Source organism: Physella acuta, unplaced genomic scaffold, assembly GCF_028476545.2.
Source record: "Physella acuta isolate Inbredline_101_S28 unplaced genomic scaffold, ASM2847654v3 ptg001518l, whole genome shotgun sequence".
NCBI lineage: Eukaryota > Metazoa > Mollusca > Gastropoda > Physidae > Physella > Physella acuta.
This window is the reverse complement of record NW_026733033.1, coordinates 181,419-207,082: the sequence shown is the minus strand read 5'-3', so window position 1 is coordinate 207,082 and position 25,664 is coordinate 181,419. Positions and strand designations below refer to the sequence as shown.

Genomic DNA, 25,664 nt, shown 5'->3' with positions numbered 1-25,664 from the left:
TGGGGAAGAAAGAAAAAAAAACAACTTGATAAATTACGCCGTGTTTTGCTCAAGCTGAGCATTGGGTGTAGACTGTGCTGACTGTACGTAGCGGCGCTACCTCGCTGCCACCTAGGGTAAATTACTCAACACTTGTCTGTGTGTGTGTGGGGGGGGGGGTGTAGGAGGAGGGCGAGTCGACCTGGCGACTTGGGATGAATGCCCTCTGTTGTTTCACTCTCGCTATCTTGTTTTCACCCCCTTACTCTCTCTCTGTTTTGCGCTGCACTCTCTCTCGTTAGAGAGTATCAAAATTTGTTTCAAACTTTCGTTATGAAATTTTGAGAATAGAGGTACACAGCTAGTCTAGGGGTTGTCCTCTGTTTATCGGCGCGGTTGGGTCGGTACAGCTCATGGTTGCTAAACCGAAAAGTCCCGAGTTTGAACCCCCGGGTAGATGAGGCCCGATAGCTGGGGACAGCAACCCATCTGGGAAAGAAAATTCCTAAATCAAATAACTGTTACCTTTTTTTGTTCTTGGTTTGACAAAGGCTATGGACGTAAATCCAAAAAAAAAAAAAAGGAAAAGTAGACTGAAATAGGAGTCAACTTCGTATATGGCGCATAACAAGTTTTCACGTAATACTTAATTATGTTGGAGGAAATATCCTCTAACATAACAATTAAGAGCTAAGAAGAAGAAAAGCAACAACAGTAAGATACATTTTTTAAAAAGTTGAATTATCGATTTCTGTCGCCGCGCTACTGGTCTAACACTCCACCGCTACACGTATAAGGTCACTCTGGTCACCTAAAGAAGAAAAAAATATAGTGTGCTTTGGTGGGATGGATACGGTATACTTATAAATATATAGAGATAGGGTTTTCTAATGCTTGCGTTATGTGATGGTCGTTACAGGGTTACACTGTGTGTATTGCTGTTGTTAGGGCACACGGCTTTTGTCTGTTTTGTAAGGTAAATGTTTTAAAATAAGTCAATAAATTATGCCCGGTACAGTAAACATTTTAAAAAGTCTATACGCTTTTATTTGTTCGATAGCTCAGCGATGTAGTTCACTTGTTTAGTAAAATCAGCATTCAGCACTACACACTTGTGAAATGTGTACCGACATTACACACTTGTGAAATGTGTATCAACACAACACCCTTGTAAAATGTGTTGGTTCGTATGTCGACTGTGTTGGATTAACAAGATACAATCAGAGACAATCAATTTGTGACTCCCACGGGGCGCGGAAAATTTTCTGCCGACCCCCACCCCGGATAGTTTTCAGCCTGTACCCCCCCCCCACCCCCCACACACACACCCTCATTCCCAGTTCATTTCAACCTAGTCTATGCTGAAAATTTTATTCGGGCCTAATTAATTGAAAGTGTAATGACATTGCTTATTAACGTGGATTTAGCTCAGCTTTTAATAAAACATGTAATTTGGCATACATTGTCGACTTATAGTCCTGATATAACTTATTCCAATATCTATCTTATTTTTTTTCAAAAATTAACTGGCCTTTAAAATAATGACGATTCAGCTTGATTATTTAAAAAGAAAAATGTATCTAGATCTAGTACTGAAAAGATTTTAGTCCGTGCTGATCTAACCTTACCGCCACAGTATCGAGTCACAGTGACCTGAACTTTCAGACATGCGCAGACTCATTGCCCTGGCACGCTGCGTGCCGGTCCGGACTTTTTCGATATTGGTTGCCTTACGCCAGGCGGTGTTTTCTGTTATCGTTTGGGTTTGATCGGGCGGGCGATCTGTGTCACGGCAGACGACACATTTATGTAGACAGACATGACAGTGTCTACGTGATGAATGTTGTTTACATACGTTTATGTACTGTAAGGTGTATGCCGTAATGTGTATATTTATGCCTATATCTATATCTCTCTATATATATATACATATATATATATATATATATATATATATATATATATATATATATATATATATATATATATACACACACACACATGCTTTTGTTATAATATACTTATTAGTATGCTGCTCTTGGAAAAAGTTGAATGATCATGTTGTGTAAAATTTGAGATCCTTGCATGAAGACTTTATACAAACGCATTTTTTAAAATGCATCTTAAAGATGATCTTTTATTTAACCCATTTGGTAGTTAGTTATAGCTTAAATTTACTACTTTCAAATTAGACTGAAAATCGCGTAGTGTTATTAATGCTAATTGAGTTTAATGTCAACTCTTTCAATTAACGATTAATTAACGCTGAGCCAATGAAAAGTTGAACACGATGTCATATTTGCTTAAAACTATTTCTAGTTTAATCTTTAGGGTATAGATTTATTTTTTTAGAGCTAGAACTTGCAACCCACGTTTTCCTGAAGCTAGTATTTCAAACATTTTTATAGCTAAAGTTCAATGTCACATCTTGATAGTTAGAATTTACAATTTATAAACAAGTATTTAACATGCAGCATTCTTATAGCTATAAATTACATAGCATTAATCAGCCAAAATCAACCCCTCCCCCCCCCCTCCCACTCATACTTCTCTATCCTAGCAGAATTTTTCTACATCACATCTTCTAGACGCCCTCACTCTACAGTCGAGAGGGCTTAACACCCCCACCGGGGGTCGTCTATCCCAGTCTATCATGGGCTCCTCTACTCCACCCCGACTGTATATATATATATATATATATATATATATATATATATAAAGACTATACATACACATACATACACGCAAGCATCCCTACAGCTTTGAAGTTTCTGCAACAGTATTGCAGGCTCTTTTATCTCAGAGAAACAAATAGAGCGCTCGACACCAAGTCTCCGTCCGTTAATCCGTTGGACGTGTTTGGTTTCCGGAATACACGCGGACCTGTAGTTTTATATTCCAGCAGCCCTCTATGACGGCCGCACTACAAAGCCACGGCCTCCCTTGACGTTTGATTCGCCCCTAAAGGATTCTCAACCTCAGACTGACTTCGGCAGACATGCTAGGGCTGATTGTAATTAAATTTAATATACCCGGAATTCTTCAGATTTGTTCATATGGGGGGAATTGTTTTTTCTTGTATTGTGAAGGCTAGTGTGCTTTCATTGTCTGCTTTCGTAGTCTGGTTTCGTTGTCTGGTTTCGTTGTCTGCCTCTTGCGACTCAAAGTTGTTTTTTTATATTTTTATTTTGATAGCTTGTGGTTCGCGAAGTTGATGTCAAGCCTAGGCTTTTCAAAGGCCAATGCCTGTTTTATATCCGATAAAAAAAACAACTTATTTTTATTGTTTTTCCTTAAAATAAATTCCATTTGCTACCGTATTGAGATAAAAACATTCCTTTATCCGATAAGTAGAGACACAGGGGTATAAATTTAAAATACACAACACAGTATGTATCCATAATTTATTTGAAAATCGTACACTCTTATTCTTTTTATTTATTGGGACGATACATTTTGCTTCGAGTAGTCTGTGTGTCACTATATTTATATTTTATAGACATAAACATACTTAAAAATAATAAACTACTTTAAAAATAGTTGGTTAATAAAAATTGAAGTCACGTGTTAACCTGGAGAAAGTGGGGCCTTAAATCCCTCCAGGTTTTAGTGGTCACCCCGCTCGCAGGCTAATGCGAGTGCACCTAGTTTTGACGAGCTGAGACGGAGACATAACAACCCGCCGAGCATGTTAATCAAATGAATAACGCGAGTTCTCTGCATAACTTTTTCCTCCTCCCCTCCCCTCTCACATATACATTTGGCGTGCTGTAACGTAGGAATAGGTTTTGCTAACGTTTTATGCAGCAGATACCATTGCCCTCCCGGTTGATTCTTGCTTGTATATCAAGAAGTGTCAAAACATGTGTTGTTTTTTTTTGTCTTGTTTACTTGAAAGGTTGCTGGATTGTGTATCTAGAATATTCTAGAACGGGACTATTTGGTTAATACGTGTTTTATTTATGTCGATTTTAAATTGATTCTTTAAATTAAAAAAATAAATCTGCAACCAATTCGACATGGCCATGAAGTAGAGCAATAGACTGCTTATCTGAAAATCCCGAGTTCGAATCCCAGGTACCCAACGTTAGGGAAAGCAAAGGCTTGATCACATCATATTTTCATAGTCACAAACAGGTTTACGTTACCCCACTTGCCCCATAGACCGTCAGGTTTGAAAAGGAACTTTACTTATTAATATTTCGATGAGGATTTTTTTTGTCTAAAGTTGTTCTAACGTATACTCTTTATGTCTGTATTCTGTGAAAGGTTTTTTAAAAAACACAGATTGAGTGTCGATACTTGTTTTTCTTTTAAATAATACACAGTTATCATAGAATGTTAAAATTTAGGTTAATCTTCATCTTAATCCCATAACGTTTGTATTTAGCCCAGACAAATACACCTTAATTGGACAGCAGTCCTTACGCTTTTCAACATTACATATCTATAATCTTGACAAAGAAATATTAATATAGACCACATAAACCTTTTTAAACCACAGCCATAATATTAAAATCGAACAGTCGATTTAGCATCATTAACCTAACATGCAGGCTATGCTTGATAAATGATCAGATCAATAACAGATATACCCTATAATGTTATATAGGGTAATCTGTTTTAAAAAAAATTGTTTCTTTGTGCAAACGTGTTGTTGAATTGGGTCAAGATAATACCAGATGACAAGTAAAAGGCGAAACACAATTGGAGTATTTTGCTTGTTTGGAGGTTATGGTGCTTTGGGATAGGCGTGGTCGGGTTGATAAAGTTTATGGTTGCCGAAAAGTCCCGAGTTCAAATCCCCTAGCCAGATGAGATTCGATAGCTGGGGACAGCATCCCGTTTAGGGAAGATAACTCCAAAATAAAACAACTGTTGCCTTGTAGGACAAAAGGCTATGGAAGCAAATTCAGAAAGAAAAGCAGGCTAAAATTTAAGTCAACTGGACATATGGTGCATAAAGTGTTGACACGTAATGCTTAATTTTGCGTTGGAGGGTATCCCGCCAACATTACAATTAAGAACGAAGAAGAAGGTTGTGTTTGTTTCTGATACAGTAGTATGTTGTAGATCCCCAAAGTCGTGATTCCTTTGTGCCGTACTGTACTTTGTTGTTTTATCCACTAGAAAATGACATAGCGTTCTCAGCAACTTTCATAATGAGGGTTGGTGTCATATGTTAGGGCTATAGTTCGACTGCAGATGGGTTATGGATAGAATTACAGATACCAATGCCGGTTTGATATCAATTAAACATCTCTAACCAGGTTTAGATTTTCAATTATTATAATACTGTTAATTAAAATGTGGGTGAGTGGGGTGAGATGGGGGGGGGGGGGGGGGGGTAAAAAAGGAGGATGCACATGCCCCGTTCTAAAAACAATCACCGTCGTAGTTATGAAAACACAGACGACAGCTGGATTTGATCCCCTAATCCACGCTATCTGTTCGGCCCAGAGCGACCCCTGTAACCCCCTCGGGATGTGCGACATGTTTTATGTCACGACCACACACACACACTCCCCCCCCCCCCCCCACCCCGACCCACCCAGCCTCGCGACGAGTATAATTCGAAGTTAATAAAAAACAGCGATACTAACCTGCTACATAAAATAATCAATAGCCTCGCCGTCCTGTCCGCATGTGTAGACTAGATGTACGCATGTGTAAGAGTGTGATAAAAATGGCGGCGTTTTAAAAATACAAATCTGATTTCTCAAGAAACTTTATTGGACCACGTGTTATTATAAAATGTAACATGAGAATGTCAGTTCATCGTCATCACTATAATTCTTCATAATTAAAATAAATAAATAATTAAAACTTAGGAATTTTCAAAAATAAAATATAATGAAAACAGATCTTAGTGCAAAATCGTGGTCGTGTATTCACTGGCTATGTTATTGCGTGTGGTTTTCTTTTCAAAGTGCCTCTTTCTAAAGTGTTTCTAAATCTCAAAATTTTAAATTTTTAAAGTATTTCCAAGTGTCTACATGACAGAAAATAACCTTATTTTAAAAAGGACAAGTCAATATTTAGTTGTAAATCACGTGTATATTTAAAAGTGTTTCCAAGTGTCTATGCTCCATACTGTAAATAGTCTTTACTTTAATATAAACATTTAACATGTTAATGTTTAAATGTATATCAAAGATCTATTTTGAAGATTTTCTAAGTGTCAAACTTTTAAAGAGTTTCCATATGTCTATTGTTTGAATTGTTAAGTTGGACCATCTGAATTACAATTGTTAAATACGTAAATACTACCTTTCTCATGACATTTTTCTTCTCGTAATTAATGCCCCCCCCCCCCCCCATGGAATATTAACCTCACCCCCCCCCCCCCCCGCTTGCCCTTCTCCTGAATTACAACAGTCAAATATTTTAATACCACCTATTGCATGAGTCTCCCTCCCCCACCCATCCTCCACTGACTATTAACCTCACCCTCACCACCCCCTACTTGCCTTACACCTGAATTACAAATGTCAAATATTTTAATACCACCTTTTTTTCATGAAGTTTTCCCCCTCATAACACCCCCCCCCCCCCACACACACACTGACTATTAAACCTCATCCCCTCCCCGCTTGCCTTACTCCTGAATTACAATTGTCAAATATTTTAATACCACCTTTTCGTGATGTCCCCCCCCCCCCCCTCATAATAACGCCACCCCCCACTAACTATTAAACCTCACCCTCCCCTATTTGCCCTACTCCTAACCTTGCGCCCCCACCCTCCTCTAGCTCAACCCCCCCCCCCCCCCCCCTTCCCGTCTCGCGCATAAACCCATTACACTGCTGGGTGTCGAGAAAATGCAGTAAGTGATGAGGTCAAACCGACCTCCATAGATTATTCGTTCCCGTCGCCGGCTCGGCTAAGGCTGCGGACTGTGCATAATTAGCTTAGTAGGTCAGGAAGCCATAGGAAACTAGCGGGGAATTATGGGGCCGATTTACTTCTGCTACCATAGCCTGATTTTCTCTAGGCCTGCAAAATGCATTAGCGATTGTTAGACGCTTGTATGATTTGATTTTAACTCCGTAGTATTTGTAATATTTATTAAATATTATAGTTAAAATATACTTATTCATTTGTAGAGATTTATTGATATTTTTATGCCTAAATGGAATGTCTAGTTGTAGCAGAAGTCATAATGGTGAACGCTTGCAGCGCTAAAAATAAAACTAACAGCCAGATTTTTATGAATTTAGTTTCCGGTTGTATTTTTTTAAATTCTTGAATAATGTTACATACTTGTTGAAGAGAAATATTTTTTCTTTTTTTTTTTTAAAGAGATAACAAGCCTCAGACTTCCTGTGCTAATTCAACGACAGCAATAAAAAAGATTGCTCTTGAATAATATCTTTACAGTTTAATTCACGCTTATCAATGTTTGTAGTTTTATACATACACTGCTGCATATTGGTGGTTATATAAGATATAACATAATATAGGATTGTATAGTTGTATAAAAGGCATGTTGTCTGAATCTTGACTAGCTGTGTTGTATCACGGCTAGACTAGCAAAGTTTAATGACGGCTAGACAGAAACGGAAAGTGGGCCAGACACACACACCATCCATCCACAACACCACCTGCTTCACTTGCCGTATGACGTCATATTTTAGACAAAGCAGTTGTCAGCCAGTGGTTGAATGTGGCCTGTACCAATCAACAAGTGGATGAATGTGGCCTGTACCAGTCAAGTGGTTGAATGTGGCCTGTATCAGTCAACTAGTGGTTGAATGTGGCCTGTATCAATCAAGTGGTTGAATTTTGCCTGTATCAGTCAAGTGGTTGAATGTGGCCTGTACCAGTCAACAAGTGGTTGAATGTGGCCTGTACCAGTCAAGTGGTTGAATGTGGCCTGTACCAGTCAAGTGGTTGAATGTGGCCTGTACCAGTCAAGTGGTTGAATGTGGCCTGTATCAGTCAACAAGTGGTTGAATGTGGCCTGTATCAGTCAACCAGTGGTTGAATGTGGCCTGTACCAGTCAACCAGTGGTTGAATGTGGCCTGTATCAGTCAAGTGGTTGAATGTGGCCTGTATCAGTCAAGTGGTTGAATGTGGCCTGTATCAGTCAACAAGTGGTTGAATGTGGACTGTATCAGTCAACAAGTGGTTGAATGTGGCCTGTATCAGTCAAGTGGTTGAATGTGGCCTGTATCAGTCAATAAGTGGTTGAATGTGGACTGTATCAGTCAATAAGTGGTTGAATGTGGACTGTATCAGTCAAGTGGTTGAATGTGGCCTGTATCAGTCAAGTGGTTGAATGTGGCCTGTATCAGTCAACAAGTGGTTGAATGTGGCATGTACCAGTCAAGTGGTTGAATGTGGCCTGTATCAGTCAACAAGTGGTTGAATGTGGCCTGTACCAGTCAACAAGTGGTTGAATGTGGCCTGTATCAGTCAACAAGTGGATGAATGTGGCCTGTATCAGTCAAGTGGTTGGATGTGGCCTGTATCAGTCAAGTGGTTGAATGTGGCCTGTATCAGTCAACAAGTGGTTGAATGTGGCCTGTACCAGTCAAGTGGTTGGATGTGGCCTGTATCAGTCAACAAGTGGTTGAATGTGGCTTGAACCAGTCAAGTGGTTGAATGTGGCCTGTATCAGTCAACAAGTGGATGAATGTGGCCTGTATCAGTCAAGTGGTTGAATGTGGCCTGTATCAGTCAACAAGTGGTTGAATGTGGCCTGTACCAATCAACAAGTGGTTGAACGTGGCCTGTAATGAGCCCTGTTATATATTCCATTAAACGCCAATAAAATTCTAGCCTTAAAAAAATATTTAAACACTGCACAGAATATCTATTATATAAATCTCTGTAACATAAAGAAATATTGAAGTATATTTTTACTAGATTGTCACTCACTGTTTAAGTGATTTATTGTAAAAGGAAATTCACATTCATGCTGAAACTCTATATGTTTTATCTGGCTATGTGCCCTACTTTCAAGCTGATATTTAAGCCTCTATGGCTGATATTTAATTTCAATTTACTCCATCCTAGTCTGAGTTCTTAAAAATATTTTTTAGGCAAAAATAAGAGTGTATCTTATCTGAAATATTAAAATACTGTACATAAAAATTTGATCCTGGTTTATTACATAAAAACACTTAATATGTATTGGAATTAATTTTGTAACACAATACTTGGTAATAATGCTTGTATGTGATAGACACACACAAAAACACAAATGTATTCTGAGTCAGCTATTCCAAACGTTTTACAAAAATTGCTGCCTCTTTATGAGTATTGAAATTTTTTAAAAGTGTAACCTTTGTAATTTTTATGAAACAACTCAATTTAATTGCATATATCTATTCTGTTAATTAATTAATTAATTATTTTTTTTTTTTTTTGCAGATGAGATGTGAGGAATGATTGGTCATTCTCCAGTGTGTCCATGAAACTAGGTCTGAATGACACCCAGTTTTCTATCCCGTCCCAGAACTATCTGCAGTGTCCAGTTGTAGCACATTGCACAACTAAGAGAATGACTTAACTCATTGATGAACTGACCCATTAGATGTGTGAAGTTAAAACATTTTTTGCTAGAGAGTAGCAAATAAAAGTTACTGGTGAGTTGTTCAAAATCATTCAATTTAAATTATTTCAGATTTTAATTGATGCACTTTAAACTTGAAAATAAATGGGGCTCAGATAAGGATGAACACAACAGCCCAAATAATCCGCTGAGGTTCAGAAAGGGGTGAGTCCAATGAGTCCAAAGGTCCAATAATCAGATGATTAGAAAGAAATCCAAAAAGCCTAATAATCAGCCTTGGGGGGTGGGGAGGTGGTCTGTAAGGGATGAGTATGAGTCCAAAAAATCTTATTAAGTATTAATGGAGGAACCTCTAAATGAGTTACATAGTTACTGGCCCTGATTCTGGACCAGTATTTGTAGAAGGTAATTAAAAATCATGAATACAATAAAAAAAATTAACATATTTTAATTTTGCAGGTACATGAGGTACAAACTAAACAAAACAAGCTAGAACTACACCAAGGTGGGGGATGAGCTCTTGACAGCAAGTGGAATAATATTCACAGCAATTGTCGGATAATTTTTCTCTTTTGGGAGACTGCAAAGTTCTGTGTGAAATTGTAAAAAAAAAAATTTGTGTTGAAATAATTTGAAATATTTTTGGATAATTCACAACTGGAGATTTTTGGTCGTTTTGTTTCTTGGATATAACAAAGCTACATGATTGGTTGTGTGACCACTGAAAATGTGTTCTTGGATTCTGTGAGTTTATGAAATTATTCACAGTGGTGGTTGGAAGTAGGACAGTACTGCTGAAGAGTTAGTTCTTGTGGATGTGTTGTGGAAGTTCCCCTGGGATTTACCGCCGTTTTCCAGTTTTTTCCTGTTTGTGGCCAAATTAGCACAACGGACCTGCACTGGCGCCTTGTGGTTGGGGCGCGGGGGCGTCGCCAAGTCAGTACCCATGAGTCGAGTGACAGAGGATGATCTACACCTCTGCACGGCTACTGGCTACCTCTGCACGGTTCCTTGTCGTCTGCATGTTTCTTGCTTCCACGTCGACCTGTGCGTCCACTCCGTTAACCACACCGCCCACCTTAGACACTGAGACCACCCAGGGAGTACCTGGACGTCCGTCAACTCGTATCAGGACACCTGTGAAAAAAGGTAAGTTAACATGCTTGTTCACTAGGGTTACTAAAAGGTAAATTACCTTGCACAGTTCTGGGTATTTTCATACTACTAAGGTTACTAAATGGTAAATTACCTTGCTCAGAGTGGGGTATTTTCATACTCACTAAGGTGACTAAATAGTAAATAAGTTTGCTCAGTATAGTGTATTTTCATACTACTAAGGTTACTAAATGGTAAATTACCTTGCTCAGAATTGGGTATTTTCATACTACTAAGGTTATTAAATGGTAAATTACCTTGCTCAGAATGGGGTATTTTCATACTACTAAGGTTACAAAATGGTAAATTACCTTGCTCAGAGTGGGGTATTTTCATACTCACTAAGGTGACTAAATAGTAAATAAATTTGCTCAGTATAGTGTATTTTCATACTACTAAGGTTACTAAATGGTAAATTACCTTGCTCAGTATTGGCTATTTTCATACTACTAAGGTTACTAAATGGTAAATTACCTTGCTCAGTACAGGCTATTTTCATACTACTCCTTATGGTTATTACAAGACTTTATGGCCTAGCGGTTGAGCGCTAGACTGCTAACCCATTAGTTTCAAGTTCGAATCCGGTTTCAAGTTAGTGGAATGTCACTGAGTCTACCCAACTTTGATGGATATCTAGCTCACGTTATGGAAAGTAAAGGACGCTGGGCATAGTGCTGGCCATATTATCCATTTATATGCTGAGGTGACAAAACATATGAACTCTACTTCATCTACCCAATGGATCATTAGATCGAAACTGGAATTTTTTTTTGTACTTACCTTAAGGTTATTTAAGTCATTACTAGCCGTAAGCTTAACACATTCCTATTGGATATTACCTCATTAATGTTTGACCTCATCAACCCAAATGTTAGGTTCTGATGTAAATTAATATGTGGCTTTAAATGAAATACTTGCTGGATTTGATGATAAATTGTAATAAAATAAAAGCACACTAGACATTTTAAAAAACGTGGCTATTCACCTAAAAAATGTATGGTTGTGGCTATTATTGTTATTCTATTTTGAAGTAAAAGTTCTATGTCATCAGTTATGTACTGACATTCAAAAGCTCTGTTTCAAGTTTCGTAGTGTGCATAATATGATCTCATTGTGTATCCTTATCTTCTAAAAGGTTAAACATCAAACAAAATTCATTATCATTGTGTATATTTTATTGATTACTGAAGGTAATTTTTCCTATTTTTAATATACTCCTCTACTTGTAAATAAAAGGAGTAATTTGATCATATTGCACTTTAAAATTACATTAAGCAAATTTATTTATACATTTTGCGTATCACCTACTTAATCATTCAGCCTTATATAGGGTATCAGATACAGTTTTCTTTGTGCATTTATTTTCTGTGCCAATTCATGTTAGATTGTTTACCAACATAGTTCATTTGAGTAACATTTTTGTTTTTGTCTATTTTGGGTTAAAGGTTTCAGGTTTAAAATCATCATTGAAATTTCTGTATTCTTTTTTTGAAAAAATGTAGTGAGCGTTATGCTTCTGTGGACTTGTCACAATATCCAAGCAAAGTATCTTAGCAAATTTTTCCAATGTGTGGCATTATCTGTGATAATGATAAGGTTCTAACCTGTATTCATGATAGAGTTAAAATGAAAGTTAAAAAAAAAATTTCTCCTAACATCTTCCTCTGTTTTTGCAGATCTGTGTCACTATGACCTCAGCGACCCGCATTTCTCTCTAGAGGCCAGCTCACAAGACTACCAGGACTCGGGGTACCTGCAGTGTGAGTACACCATCACCTCGCCTGGGAGCTTTTACATACGGCTTAACTTCACCAACATCGACAGCCTGGTTGACATGCCAGTGGGGGGTGGCGTCAGGAGTCCAGAACAACAGCAGGCGGATACCAACACAACCAACTCCCCGGGCTCTACCCACTCAACCAGCACCTCCTCCAGCGTTGAGGCGGAGCACAACTCAACAACAACAACAAAGTTTAAAGAACAACAACCCACGCAGCGCGTCGTCGAGCCCAGCTCAAAGTTTACAAGCTCAAACCCTGAGCAGAACAATGGAGGTCTAGCGACCAGCCGGTCTGTAGCCGGGACGGTCCGACCGAAACAAGCTAAAGAACAGGATATAAAAGTTAACAAGTCTGTGGTAGAGCTGAAATCTAAACTCTCGAGCTCAGGCAGTGACCTGCTGCAGACGACAGCGTCCTCTGTGACTACACCTTCAGACAGCAGAGAAAACATCTTTCATCACTGTAGTTTAAAGGTAAGTTGCTCTTGAAGAGAACAGACAATGCATAAAGTAAAAAAAGTAAAGTTTCCCTTTCAAACCTGACGGTCTATGGGGCAAGTGAAGTAGAGTTCACTTGTTTCTGTGATCTCGGTATATGAAGAGATAGTGTGGTCAGCACTGTGCCCAGCTGCCTTTACTTTCCCTAATGTGAGTTAGGTACCCATTAGAGTTGGGTGAACTCAGGGACAGTCTACTGACTTGAACCCGGATTTCAAACTCGAGAACCTACAGGTTAGCAGTCCAGCTCTCTACCGCTAGACCACTCCGTCCCACAATGCATACTTAAATATAATTCAGCAATGATTGTTTTTTTGCATTACTTAATTTGTTTGAAAATCTGGCTTTTGGAAAAATCTTTGTAGAAGTCTTACTTTCTAGAAGTCTTATGTTATGAAAGCTACTTTCTTAAAGTTTTGAAAAGCCTTAGTTTCAGTTAAGTCTGTATTTAAAAAGTTAACCCCAGTTTCTCTCACCCTATATATCTGACTAGATTTTTCTTGGTCCATCTGTCTTGTGATTGTTACCTAGATTGTGACCCTAGAGTCATTGACCTCTGGTTACTACCAATGGGTCATCCTATTCTTTGGCCTCTGATTGGTCCCTGACTATCCACTTAACAATACCAGTAGATCCTAGAGTTAACCCTTTTAGGGTGGGACCTTTGGTTAGGATAATGGATGAGTAGGTCAGTGTTAGCCAAACTGTTCCTACAAATTCTTCACTCAAAAGTCTTCATATAATCTGAGACTTAAGTTTAGAAAATGCTTTGAACTAAACAATAGTGTGGTTGTAAATAAATTCTAGAGTAAAAAATGTGTAGATTTTTAAGCACATTTATAATAACAAAACAATGGAGGATTGAAGACTTACAAAATAAAGGTTTCAACCCTCAAACTATATTTCTTTTGTTTACTTTTTCTTCACTAGATTTAAAAAAAAAAATTCTGGCTTCCTTCTTTTATAAAATAAACACCCTTGAAATGTTAAATAATGCAGTAAAATGTCAGCAGCTGTCCTTTTTGCATCTCAGATGAAGTGAAATTTTATCTCTGGCTTTAGGGTAAAATAAGATATTCAACATTTAACATTTGACCATAATTTAGTTCAAATTCTAAATAAGTGGTGAATCCAAGCATTTCTGGTGATTTGTATTTGACTTCTGCTGGGGATTATTAAAATGTATAATTTAGACTTCTTTCTGTGATTTGCTCTGGTACTGCTTCTAATCAATATACAATTAGTGATTTTTTTTTAAAATCTAAGTATTATAGTAAATTATACCTATTTGTGGCTGTGTGTAATTTTGTTCAATTTTGTTCTTTTTTTCTTTCAAGTCTTGTTGCTATTAACATGTTTAGTAAATTGAATATGCAAATGGCTGCATCCCAGGGCCAATCTAAATTTTTAATTGAAATCCAAAATTAGAATCATGTTTTACACGATGTTAGCAAACTATAAGATGCCTTTTAATTTGTAATATTTTTCTTCATGTTTGGTCTTAGTGTTATAAAACTTTAAAAAATAATTTTTTTTTACATTTTAGCTTATTATAGAAGGAGTGAACAGCACCTCACCTTCCAAGCCACAGATCATCTGCTGGCAAAAGTCCTGGGAGAAAAGAATCCCACTTGTCTACCAGTATAGTGTACCTATCAAGATAACTTACATTTGGGACATCAACAGTCATAGCAAGTTTTCACTCCATTTTAGTTTCTTGCATTCAGAAGGTAAACTTGCTATGGGGTTTTGTTTTGTTATAAAAATTTTAGGTCTAAAATTTAAAAATAATGATTTAAAATTTTTTGGTTGATACATAATTTGTTGATGTGGTTATCTGTGATTGAGAATACTCAAGGAGATTAAGATTTTTTTCATGATGGTTTTGGTAATAAGGTTATTGCTACTTTTAGGGTTGGGTTAGGGCTAGAGTTAGAAGGTTTTGTTGAGCAATGACTTAAGAGAATTACTTTCGATTAAAACCTTCTCTTCATATTTAGAAATACTCTCGCTGTTGCAAAAATTCTGATTTTATTGTTTGTGATTCTTCTGAACATGGAGAATTAGGTTAAATAAGCCTCATTATGCATTTATTGTTGTATCATGAAGTATTGTTGAAAGGCAGACTGCATTGATGATGTAGTTTTATATTAGGCTGAATTATAGTATAGCTGTATTCTGCTGTGTTATATAATTTGTTGTATCAGGACTAGAGTATTGTTGAATGTTTCTGGGCTAAGAGTATTGTTGAATGTTTCTGGGCTAAGAGTATTGTTGAATGTTTCTGGACTAAGAGTATTGTTGAATGTTTCTGGGCTAGAGTATTGTTGAATGTTTCTGGACTAAGAGTATTATTGAATGCTTCTGGGCTAAGAGTATTGTTGAATGTTTCAGAGTATTGTTGAATGTTTCTGGGCTAAGAGTATTGTTGAATGTTTCTGGGCTAAGAGTATTGTTGAATGTTTCAGGGCTAAGAGTATTGTTGAATGTTTCAGGTCTAGAGTATTGTTGAATGTTTCAGGGCTAGAGTATTGTTGAATGTTTCAGGGCTAGAGTATTGTTGAATGTTTCTGGGCTAAGAGTATTGTTGAATGTTTACGAGTATTGTTGAATGTTTCTTGCTAAGAGTATTGTTAAATGTTTCAAGGCTAGAGTATTGTTGAATGTTTCAGGGCTAGAGTATTGTTGAATGTTTCTGGGCTAAGAGTATTGTTGAATGTTTCAGGGCTAGAGTATTGTTGTCTTATGCCTTACTACAGTATTGTTGTATATCTTTCAGCAGAGGTAGACTGCAAGTTCAGATGCAACAAACACCTTTGTCTACTGAAGAATCAGTTGTGTGATGGGTTTATTGACTGCCCTGACAACTCTGATGAAGATAAGACATCTTGCATATTAGCAGTTCAAGAATTGGAAAACAGTAGGTCTTAGTTTTCTTGTTATAAAATTATGTTTATTTTAGTCTAGTTTTCTATTTTTCCCTTTGAGAATTTTGATAAGAGCATACATTTTAAAATTTTGCTGTTTAATTTTTATTTATATTAATATTTTCTTGAAATCTCTTATTTCCTTCTGAAAAAACTTGAAAATACTTTGAATTGTAAAGGGAATTTTGATTCCCAGTGTCTGGTACAGAAAAAAATCTATTTTTCTGGTGTTCAGTTTCATCTTTATCAAGATGATTATTATGTGAGGTTGGGTGAATGGAGTCTTTACAGTAGCAGGACAAGGTCAGAGTTCAGAGTTGATAAATTTTGTTTACACTTAGAGTCTAGCTCAATGTTAGGGTTATCAAACTTGATTTGTGGTAGTTGAGGCTGTCTAGATAGGTTTCAAATATTTAGCTTTTAGTAATTGAGGTTTTTAATGTAGGTTTAAAATATTTAGCTTTTAGTATTTGAGGTTTACTAGATAGGTTTAAAATATTCAGCTTTTTTATTTGAGGTTTTTAAGGTAGGTTTAAAATATTCAGCTTTGGTTGAGGTATACTAGGTAGGTTTAAATATTTAGCTTTTAGTTTTTGATGTTTTTATGGTAGGTTTAAAATATATAGCTTTACCCTTTTTATGGTGTTCAAGTGAATGGTGACAAACATCTGAGGTTAAGTTGTTGTGGTTTAGAGTTCAAGGGATGATGGCAAAATAATTTTTCAATTTACATTAACCAGACTAATTAGGCTGGAGAAATTAAAGGGACAGCAACCTATGTGCTATGACATAAAAATATAGCTCTCTTTTATATAAAAGTAAAAATGTTTATAGGTAGGACCTATTCCTCCAATCAACCCCCACAACCTTACATACTGTAAAAACGTTTGAGATTTTTTTAAAAATCAGCTTAGTGAAAAATTACTCTTTAGCGCACTGGGTGGAATGGCTTACGATTGCTAACTATTGAATTAGCAGAAATATAAAAATTAAAGTCAATGTTACAGTGTTGCATTGTACCATACTTTCCCCATAAAAGTAAATAATACAATACCCCTTTCCTTCTCTCCTCTTTCTCCCAACCTTACATCTTATAATAATAATATTCAGTCTACACAATCTCAAGAATTGTAATACTGCACTTGTTATTAAACTAGTAAAAATGTATTAAAATCCCTTTCACATTATATTAAACAAGATTTTAATATATTAACATTCTGTCGTAACTGGGAAATTAAAATTAAACCTGTCAAGTATTTTGTTAAAAATGATAATTAATCTAACTCTGGGCCAGATTTATTTTGAGCTGTACTTTAAAAATCAGATTTGAGTGATGCCTCAGTTGTCGGTGTGGTAGGCCATGCGTCATTGTTGTCTCACTAGTGTAGTCTCCTACTTTGGTTTAGTTAGCTACAAAACTTGGTTTTTTTATGTTTGGCACAGAAGCTAGACAGTACAAAATCTGATAATTATCAAACTTTTAAATTGAATTGAGAAGGATTAATTTTAAAATATTGTCCTTCAGTATAAATTTAGAGACATTGTATGAATGAAATATTTTTTTTTTCTGGCATTCATTTGTACAGATTATCATTTACATATATGGGTGGGTGTTTTTGTAAAGTTGCGCTTTTAAAGTGCTTGAATCCCTTGTATTTTTACCTCACTGTAACACTTTCATGTTATATCGCTCATTGCTACTTATCGTGTGATGGCTTGGCCTAAGTGTTAGGTTGCTAACCAGAAAGTTGCGAGTTCAAATCCTGGTCCAAGTCAGTTAACTGTCCCTGAGTCCACCCAGCTCTGATAAATACTTAACCCATGTTTGGGAAAGTAAAGGCGGCTGTGCAAAATGCTGACCACACCTTGCCTTCATATGCAAAAGTCAAGAAACATGAACTCTACTTCACCTGTTCTAAAGAGGATTCTTTACCATTACTTATTCTTAGTAAACCTAAACAGTTTTATCACAGCAGCATCAGATTGACATTGACTTGTGTTTTACTTTTTCAGGTGATTCCCATTTAAAGGTAATAATTATAGCAGTCATCTTCAGTCTCGTTATCATTGCTGGTATTGTTCTCATGATCAGCCGGCGCCGCAATGGTGCACGTCAGGGACGGAATTCTCTTCTGCCAACTCCACAGTCTCAAAGCACAGAGGTAACTTTAGCACTTACGTAATACATCACAATGTGGTAAATATAGTACTTGCATAATACATCACATAGCGGTAAATATAGTACTTGCATAATACATCACATAGAGGTAACTATAGCACTTGCTTAATACATCACATAGCGGTAAATATAGCACTTGCGTAATACATCACAAAGCGGTAAATATAGCACTTGCATATTACATCATACAGAAGTAACTATAGCACTTGCGTAATACATCTCATAGCGGTAAATATAGCACTTGCAAAATACAGATAATAGAGGTAACCATAGCACTTGTGTAATAGATCGTAGAGAAGTGACTATAGCACATGCATAATATTTCAAATAAAGGTAACTATAGTACTTACATAATACATCATACAGAAGTAAATATAGTCCTTGCATAGTTTATTTTTTATAACATTAAAAGCACCAAATACTGAACATATAGAGGTAGCTAGAAATTGGATAATACATGAATTGATTCACCAAATACTGTTACATCTTTAAATACACTAAATTAAATTAAAATAATTACGTCAGATATAATGCTATATTCTCAAATAAACAAAATAACATATCAAATACATTCTCAAATATATTATCAATTATAAAAGCAAGTAGATAATGCACTTGACTAAAACTATATAAAAAAACACCAAAACAAATATAGTAAAAAATTAGTAACCCTGAACAATAAATTTCTTGACACTATTGATTAACTTAACGAAGCAAAATAGTGAAAATAGTTTTGTCAAAAATTAGGATCAGCGTATTGAAACAAAGCTTTTTGTTTCTATTTTCTTAACCTAATTAAAAAATTACTGTGACAGAAATTTAAGTTAAAATGCAATTTTATTTATAGCCTCAAGGTCTGACATTTTTTTTCCCTCTTCTATTTTTGGCTCCCCAGGTTTTCCGCTCCAGTTCTATGCAGGATAGCAGCCAGTACGAAGCTTTGCTCCACGACCGCCAGGCAAGCTGTGTCCAGCACCCCCAGGCGCTGACCTCAGCCACCGCCAACCCCAACTGCTCAGAGAATCACCACCTGCTCTACCAGCAGGTGTCTGAGCACCATCAGCAGACTTTAAACCCACACCGCCGGGTGCACCAGCTGCATCGCCACCCGTGTCCTGAAAACATGGCGGCCGAGACAGCCGCCCCGATGGACAGGTCAAACTTCACCAGGATGTTCCGCGCACACCAGCAACCGCTCGTCAGCAGACAGCCTCAGCAGTTGAATAACCCCGCTCACAGTCCGAGTGAACACTACCCCCCTCAAATACCAGTATCCAGGGATGGTGAGGAAGGGTTCGCCTCTGCCCAGAAATCCCTCAACTCCATCAAGTTGAGAAGCTGGCAGGAAGAGGAAGTCTTCCGTCCCCCGCCCAACCGGACCGTTCATGATCGTGATAGCCCCCCACCTCCATACTCTCTTAACCCCCCGGGGGCGAAGAGTCTAGACTCCCTCCCGTCTGTTGGGGTCAGTGTACTACGGCAGGCCCGTGCTTCTCCGGAGAGCCCACCCACGGGGGTGCCTCGATGCCACAGTCTATCGTGTCATCATTGATCCAGTATTCATCATTAGCAATCAAGGATTTCTGTCTATTTTCTTTTTTTTTTTTTTTTTCGTTTTTTTTTTATACTGCTAGGAGGTGGGGACTATTCTTATTCCAGAGAAACGTCTTTGCTCAGAAACCTGCTCAGATGTCAGTAGCAATTCAGCAACTCTCTTGTTGGACTGTGACCTTTCACCTGGAACTGATACACCCATGTCATCACACTTCAGCCATTTACGACCAGTTTCAAATTTGCAGCCGTTGTTTTAAATATTATCAACCCCTTCCCCCACCAGCTCTTTCCCCTTTATTCACCCCCCCCCTCTCCCACCCCCTTGCAGCCATATTAAGGGCTTTCATATAAATTATTTTCTTCATTCGGATGATACCCTGGTTTTCTTCCTGACTCAAGCACTGAGGTTAAAGTTGATTTGGACTGGACTAGTTATAATAAGTCCCTTTTCTTTTCCCCCAGTTCAGTTTATTCAGCAGAAACTGTATTGACTTCAGTGATAATCATCTTTCGTCATCTTCATCATCACCCTTCATCGATTTCCCCAGAGTGTTAGTCTAAAATGAGGAATGATTATAGAAACTTATAACAAATTGGGAGTTTTACAATAATACTACACGCATGAATGAGGCCGAGGACAAGTGGAGTGTGTAAATCAAAGGACTACACTAGTGGGACACAGTCTAGCTGAGCGCGTCAACTTCATGCCACTTTTCATTGATATGTGTACTGTTTTTTTTTCTTCTAATGTGATGCGCCCCAAGTCTGTGGCTAAAATTTCAAGAAATTTATATATATATATATATATATAAATATATATAAAATAACAGCATTTATGTGCTTATGTACAAAGAGCTCGTTTCATCATTGCACACACTCAGTAATTTATTTTACGAAATATAAACTATCATCCTTACATTTGATTTACATATAATTTTTTTTTTGTAGTCAGGCAAATGTGGCTATAATATTTTACATGGACTGGAACAGGCAGTCCAACTAGAGTTAAGTAGATTCAGAAAATCACTATTTAAAATTTTGAATAATTCATCCATCTTTCTTTAATACTTGTATTTTGAATGCCCATTATGAGAAATGAGACAATCATAAATAACTCATGCTTATGAGCCATTTACTTTTTGTGATTTTTGTCTGATTTTGTGTATGTCTCCAGCACTGAGTTTTTTTTAAAAATTACCTTGGTCAGTAAAAATATTTGTCAAAATTTTAAAATATCGGCTTTATGAAATATAATTCAACAGTTTATTTATTGATAAAATTCGAGTTATAGAAATCCAGATTATGTCTAGTCCCAAGTTGAAAAAAAAAATTGTTAGCATTATGACAGAGTGAGTTTATTGGTGAAAGACAGAACATTATAACTACAAAATAGGAAACTATATAAGTTAAGAAGCTATTTTTGAAAAGTAAAGAAGGCAATTATGGAATCTATGGGTCTATGTATGTACTAGTATTTAAATCAAAAGCAATTTTTCATATCATTTGAAAATAATATAATTAGTTAGTATTTTTTAAAATTATAATTTAAAAAAATTTCATATTTGGATAAATGTTTTTGTGATGTGACTGCATTGTTTGTGTAATAATTTATTTCAAATTTAAAAAAGAAAGGCAACATTCAAGCATATGTTTATTGAGTAGGTTTAGGAAATAAACAAAGCATTTAAGTACATTAGGTTGACATGTTATAACACTCATTGTGCCAGATTTCTCACACGAATAATGCTTTATGTTTATGATCAAACTCATATGTATAAACAAAATGAAAGTTATTTTGTTATATGTTTGATAATGGATTGTCTAGCTGTAGCAAAGATGAAAAAAAAAAGCCAACACATTAATAGTGCATAAGGGAGTTGTCATACGTGTGCTTGGAAACTCAATGGCCTAATATCCGTGATTGTTCATCCATCCAGATGGCATTGCCCAATTGCCCATTCTTATAACAACTTTGGCCTGATCTACCAAAATGCTTTCACAACTACATGTTTGCTGCATATTCCCCGCAGCTAATGAACCATGTTCCCTTCAATGTTATTAATTTATTATTGTTTATCATCCTTGTTATTTCAAAATAACTACGGAGATATCTATTTTATATTTTGATTTGAAGTTTGTAAGAAGGTGTTTTTTTTTTATATATGGTGTTTGATTGGAGACAGATGTGTGTTCTGTTTTTTTTTTTAAATTCCTTTAATATTCTTGTTGTCAATAATATGTTAAAAAGATACAAATTTGTGATCATATTTGTTTTAATAATAATAACAATTATTATTATTTCATTAAGATAACTATTTTTGTTCCTCTGATAATGTTGGCATGTTTAGGCTAGTTGTTTGTTTACTTTACAGAAGTAATTAACTTTTGTTTTTGATTGCATTGGTTTAAAAATCTGGCCAAAGAGTTTATACATAGTGTTTTCTAACTAGAAGCTTCTCCAGTGAAGGTTCTATAAGTGTATTTATCCCCTAGGCCTATATAGTTTTTTAAAAAGTGAGGGCTTTAAATATATAATGAAAAGAAAAACCCTTATCTTAGTGTTAGCCTAATATTGTCATTAGCGGTCATCTTCAAAGTAAAGGATCCTGAAAAATGGTTTCACATAGAAGCCAGTACTATTGTGTCTTTGTATAATCAGCATTTTTACATCTAGAAGTTGCTTGAAAACATAATCTTTTTTTTTCTTGAAATTATTTTCAATAACTACTTGTAAACTAAAACTATAAATTTGTAATATTTATTGCAGTCAGTGTTGAGTTTATCTCTGCATAAATATGTATCTATTTTTAACTCAAGGGTACTCACCCTGTTCGGCTCTCTCTAGAATTAGCTAATTAGTTAGGGTTAAATCTTTATCATTATCAACTAGTTATAGTTCTTTGATTACTGTATACATTGATCGAACTACAAGTTAAATATTAAAATTAGGATACATAGGTAGAGGTTAACTTCTTCAGTAATGCATGGGTTACTTTACAATGCAGTTCATAGATGTTTTAGATGTCATTTTTAAAACTATAAACCATTCAGATATTTTTCCAATAATGCTTTTGTACTGATTTATTTTATGAAATATTTTTTTTTTCAAAGTCTCAGCCTCAGGGGTGGGGGGATGGGGTGGGTGGATTAAAACTGGTCATGCTTGATGATAAATCCTGTGCCTATTTCCTTGCTGGTTGTGATTTTGATAACAAATTAGCTTGTTATAACTATCTGGCGTGAATTAAAATGTTATTAATTCGTGCATCCTCCATTTGTCCTTACATGTCATTCATTTTTTTTTTATTTAAAAAATAATAAATTAATCCTCCTCACTTTCTTTAGTGAAAGTTCAAATACAGTCTTGTCTGGTCTGCTACTAGGTCTACCTTGTTAGGTCTGAGGTTATTAGTAATGTCACAAAAGGTCTTGTCTGTTAGGTCAGTCAGAAGGTCTTGGTGAGCACAGTTCATTTTAAGCTCTCTTTTCCTCCCAAACTCTGATGTTGGTTTTAAGCATTTTAGCTCTCTTTTTGCATAAAAGTACTTTTTTATTCGTTTCAAATGTCTGCTCTAGTACGGAAACCAAAAAAATTTAAGCAGATGATTTTTTTTTAAAGTGAAGCCATGTTTATGTATATTCCAAAATATTGTCTTAAATTCCTGGGTGTGTCCTTAACTATCAGATTTATCTTTAAATAAACCAAAAGATGTCCATCAGTTTCTAGCAGTAGTGTAGAAAATTTTGGATAAAAGTCTGCAGGGATAAAAGTAATGGTCTGGTTTTTCAAATTTTACTAAATTAGCTTCTCATAACTTCTAGTGAATGGTTAGAAGCTTATTTCCACGTGTAAAAAAAAGTTCATAAATTTTAATACAAATGAATGTTTATTTTAAAAATAAAACATTTATAATTTTAAATTTGGGGTTAGACTTCTATGGGGGATCACCAGGTATTATTGTTATAAAGCTAGAGAACTAGATTGACTAGACTAGGTGGAATGTAGGGAAAAGTCCCTAAGCCTTGGTATTAAAGGGACGTAACTTCCACCCTCACACATGCTGGTGAAAAGGGACACAATTCAGGCCCATTTATTTAATAACTGATATTTTTTCTGCTCATAGCCCAAGATATTTCTTATTTGTGGCCATCCATATTTATGAATTTTTGTACATACATTATTGACTTGATCACGGGTTCTTAAATTGTGAAGAGTGGGGCCTACATCATTGCAACATGTATGTCAGTGCAGGGGACTGTGTCTTGTTTTACTTGAGGATCCTTGAGCACACATAACATAATCTCAACACGTGTGTCAGTGTAAGGAATTAATTGAGAACCCTAAACTATTACATAATCACCTGTACAATAACATGGGGGGTGTATGGTGATTCATTTGAGAACCCTTGAGTGAAAGTCATTTTTTTTTTCGGTTTCTTTTCCTGGCTGTGCATTGTGTTGTCTTGTTCTGTTTCAGTTTTCTGCTCCACTTCTGAGGTGTTGTAGGCGTGGCTCAGATGAACAGTCTCATCTATGGCTCAGAGAGCAGAATTTAAAAAAAAATTGTTCCGTTTTCTTTTACATGACTAGGCACTTTTTTTTTGAATTTCCAGTGACTTGTTTATTAATAAAGAAGCAAACAGAATATTGTCTTCCTTCTCTTTTCATATCCTTTTTCCCCATCGTCATCTTATCTCAGTTGAAATTTGTAACTCCACTGACAAACCTAAAGTTAGATGCATGCAAGTAAAAAACTCAAAGGTTAGCTTTTAAATGTAAAAAGGAAAACTGATTTGATAGGCTTCTTTAAAAGGATTGAAAAAAATGTATAAATTTTAAAAAAATCTCCAATTTATACTGGTGAAGCAATTTTGTGTTTTTCTTTTATAGACCGCGCTCATGAAATATTATAAGATTTATAAAATGTTTGGTTCGGAATGAGTTTATTTTATAAATTTCGGAGTAAGTTTACTGGCACTATAGGTAAATATGAAGTTGCTTTTGGTCACTGGTGGATATCAGGGCTGATTCCCCTTGTTTGTGTGCAGGCCTAATTGAACAAACAAGCTCCTTTCGACTCAACTTTTGATCTGTTAAAAAATCTGTGTTATTATTGTAACATGTTGTCAGGAAATCTTTTCTACTTGCTAAGCTGGTGTTATTAATGTAATCTGAATAGGGCAACAGATTTGTTCATTTTTCTACTGGTCTTTCTGTTTATGAGGAACATTTGTTCATGATTGTTGTCAATGACTACAAAATGATTTCCAAAGGAATATTCTAATTTGAAGAATGAATTATTTCTTGATGTATACATTTTAAAGCTATACCAAAATTTATTAGAGAATTTTAAAAATAATAGGAATAACCAAAAAAGTTATACATTTTTAAAGAGAATAGAACATGATAAAACTAGTATTACTTTAAAATGTTCTATTAGGAAACAAATTATTTTTAAAGTTGATCTTTGATTATAAATTATTTGTTAGCTGTTTTATACCGACCATGTTCACAAAATTCTTCACAATTCCTCATCTGTTTCTTTCATCACGAGAATCATGCTGCATCTTGTTGGCTCTTTCAGTTTAAATTTTATAAATTCAAAAACAATTTAAAATGGCATAAAATGTAGTGGAGAGTGTTTTTTTTTGCAAAGTTCAAGGTCGTGTTACCAGAGGGCAGCTGTTGCCAGTTGGGTCTTTCAACAGGCAACAGCAATGTTCATTTTGTGTTATTTTATCTGCCAGATATTTATTCAGGGCAAGCTGTAGCAAGTTTTTGTTTTTCTTTTAAAATCATGTCCACAAAGTTTGTTTATATAATTATAATTACCTGCTTGTCTGCTTTGTAGCTTCAGGCCACTGGGTCATACACACCACTGGGTCATGACACACCTCTAGGTCGTGGCGCTCCACTGGGTCATGACACACCTGGGTCAAGACACACTTATGTCATGACACACCACTAGGTCATGAGGCCCTGCTGGGCCAATGCCAACGAATTGCCTGTGTTTGTTTTCTAGACTACATCAAACTTCATTTATTTTTAAAAATGTACCTGTTCATTTTTTT

At 36.0% G+C, this 25,664-nt stretch overlaps 1 protein-coding gene across 4 annotated transcripts in view; it reads left to right on the top strand.

Moving 5' to 3' along the window:
* LOC131928545 (uncharacterized) overlaps positions 1–20,779 on the top strand; it is a 47,844-nt gene extending 27,065 nt beyond the window's left edge. For 2 of the 4 annotated variants that reach the window (XM_059284607.1, XM_059284606.1), the window contains exons 2-8: positions 9,359–9,573; positions 9,960–10,649; positions 12,332–12,909; positions 14,480–14,663; positions 15,713–15,853; positions 17,874–18,022; positions 18,935–20,779. In XM_059284607.1, the coding sequence (XP_059140590.1) occupies positions 10,466–10,649; positions 12,332–12,909; positions 14,480–14,663; positions 15,713–15,853; positions 17,874–18,022; positions 18,935–19,591 (1,893 nt within the window). In that variant the 5' untranslated portion in view covers positions 9,359–9,573; positions 9,960–10,465 and the 3' untranslated portion in view covers positions 19,592–20,779. Of the gene's footprint in view, positions 1–5,712; positions 5,736–9,358; positions 9,574–9,959; positions 10,650–12,331; positions 12,910–14,479; positions 14,664–15,712; positions 15,854–17,873; positions 18,023–18,934 lie in introns of those variants that run through there. The other 2 variants (XM_059284608.1, XM_059284609.1) reach the window with 2 other exon arrangements.
* The last annotated feature ends 4,885 nt before the right edge of the window (positions 20,780–25,664 follow it).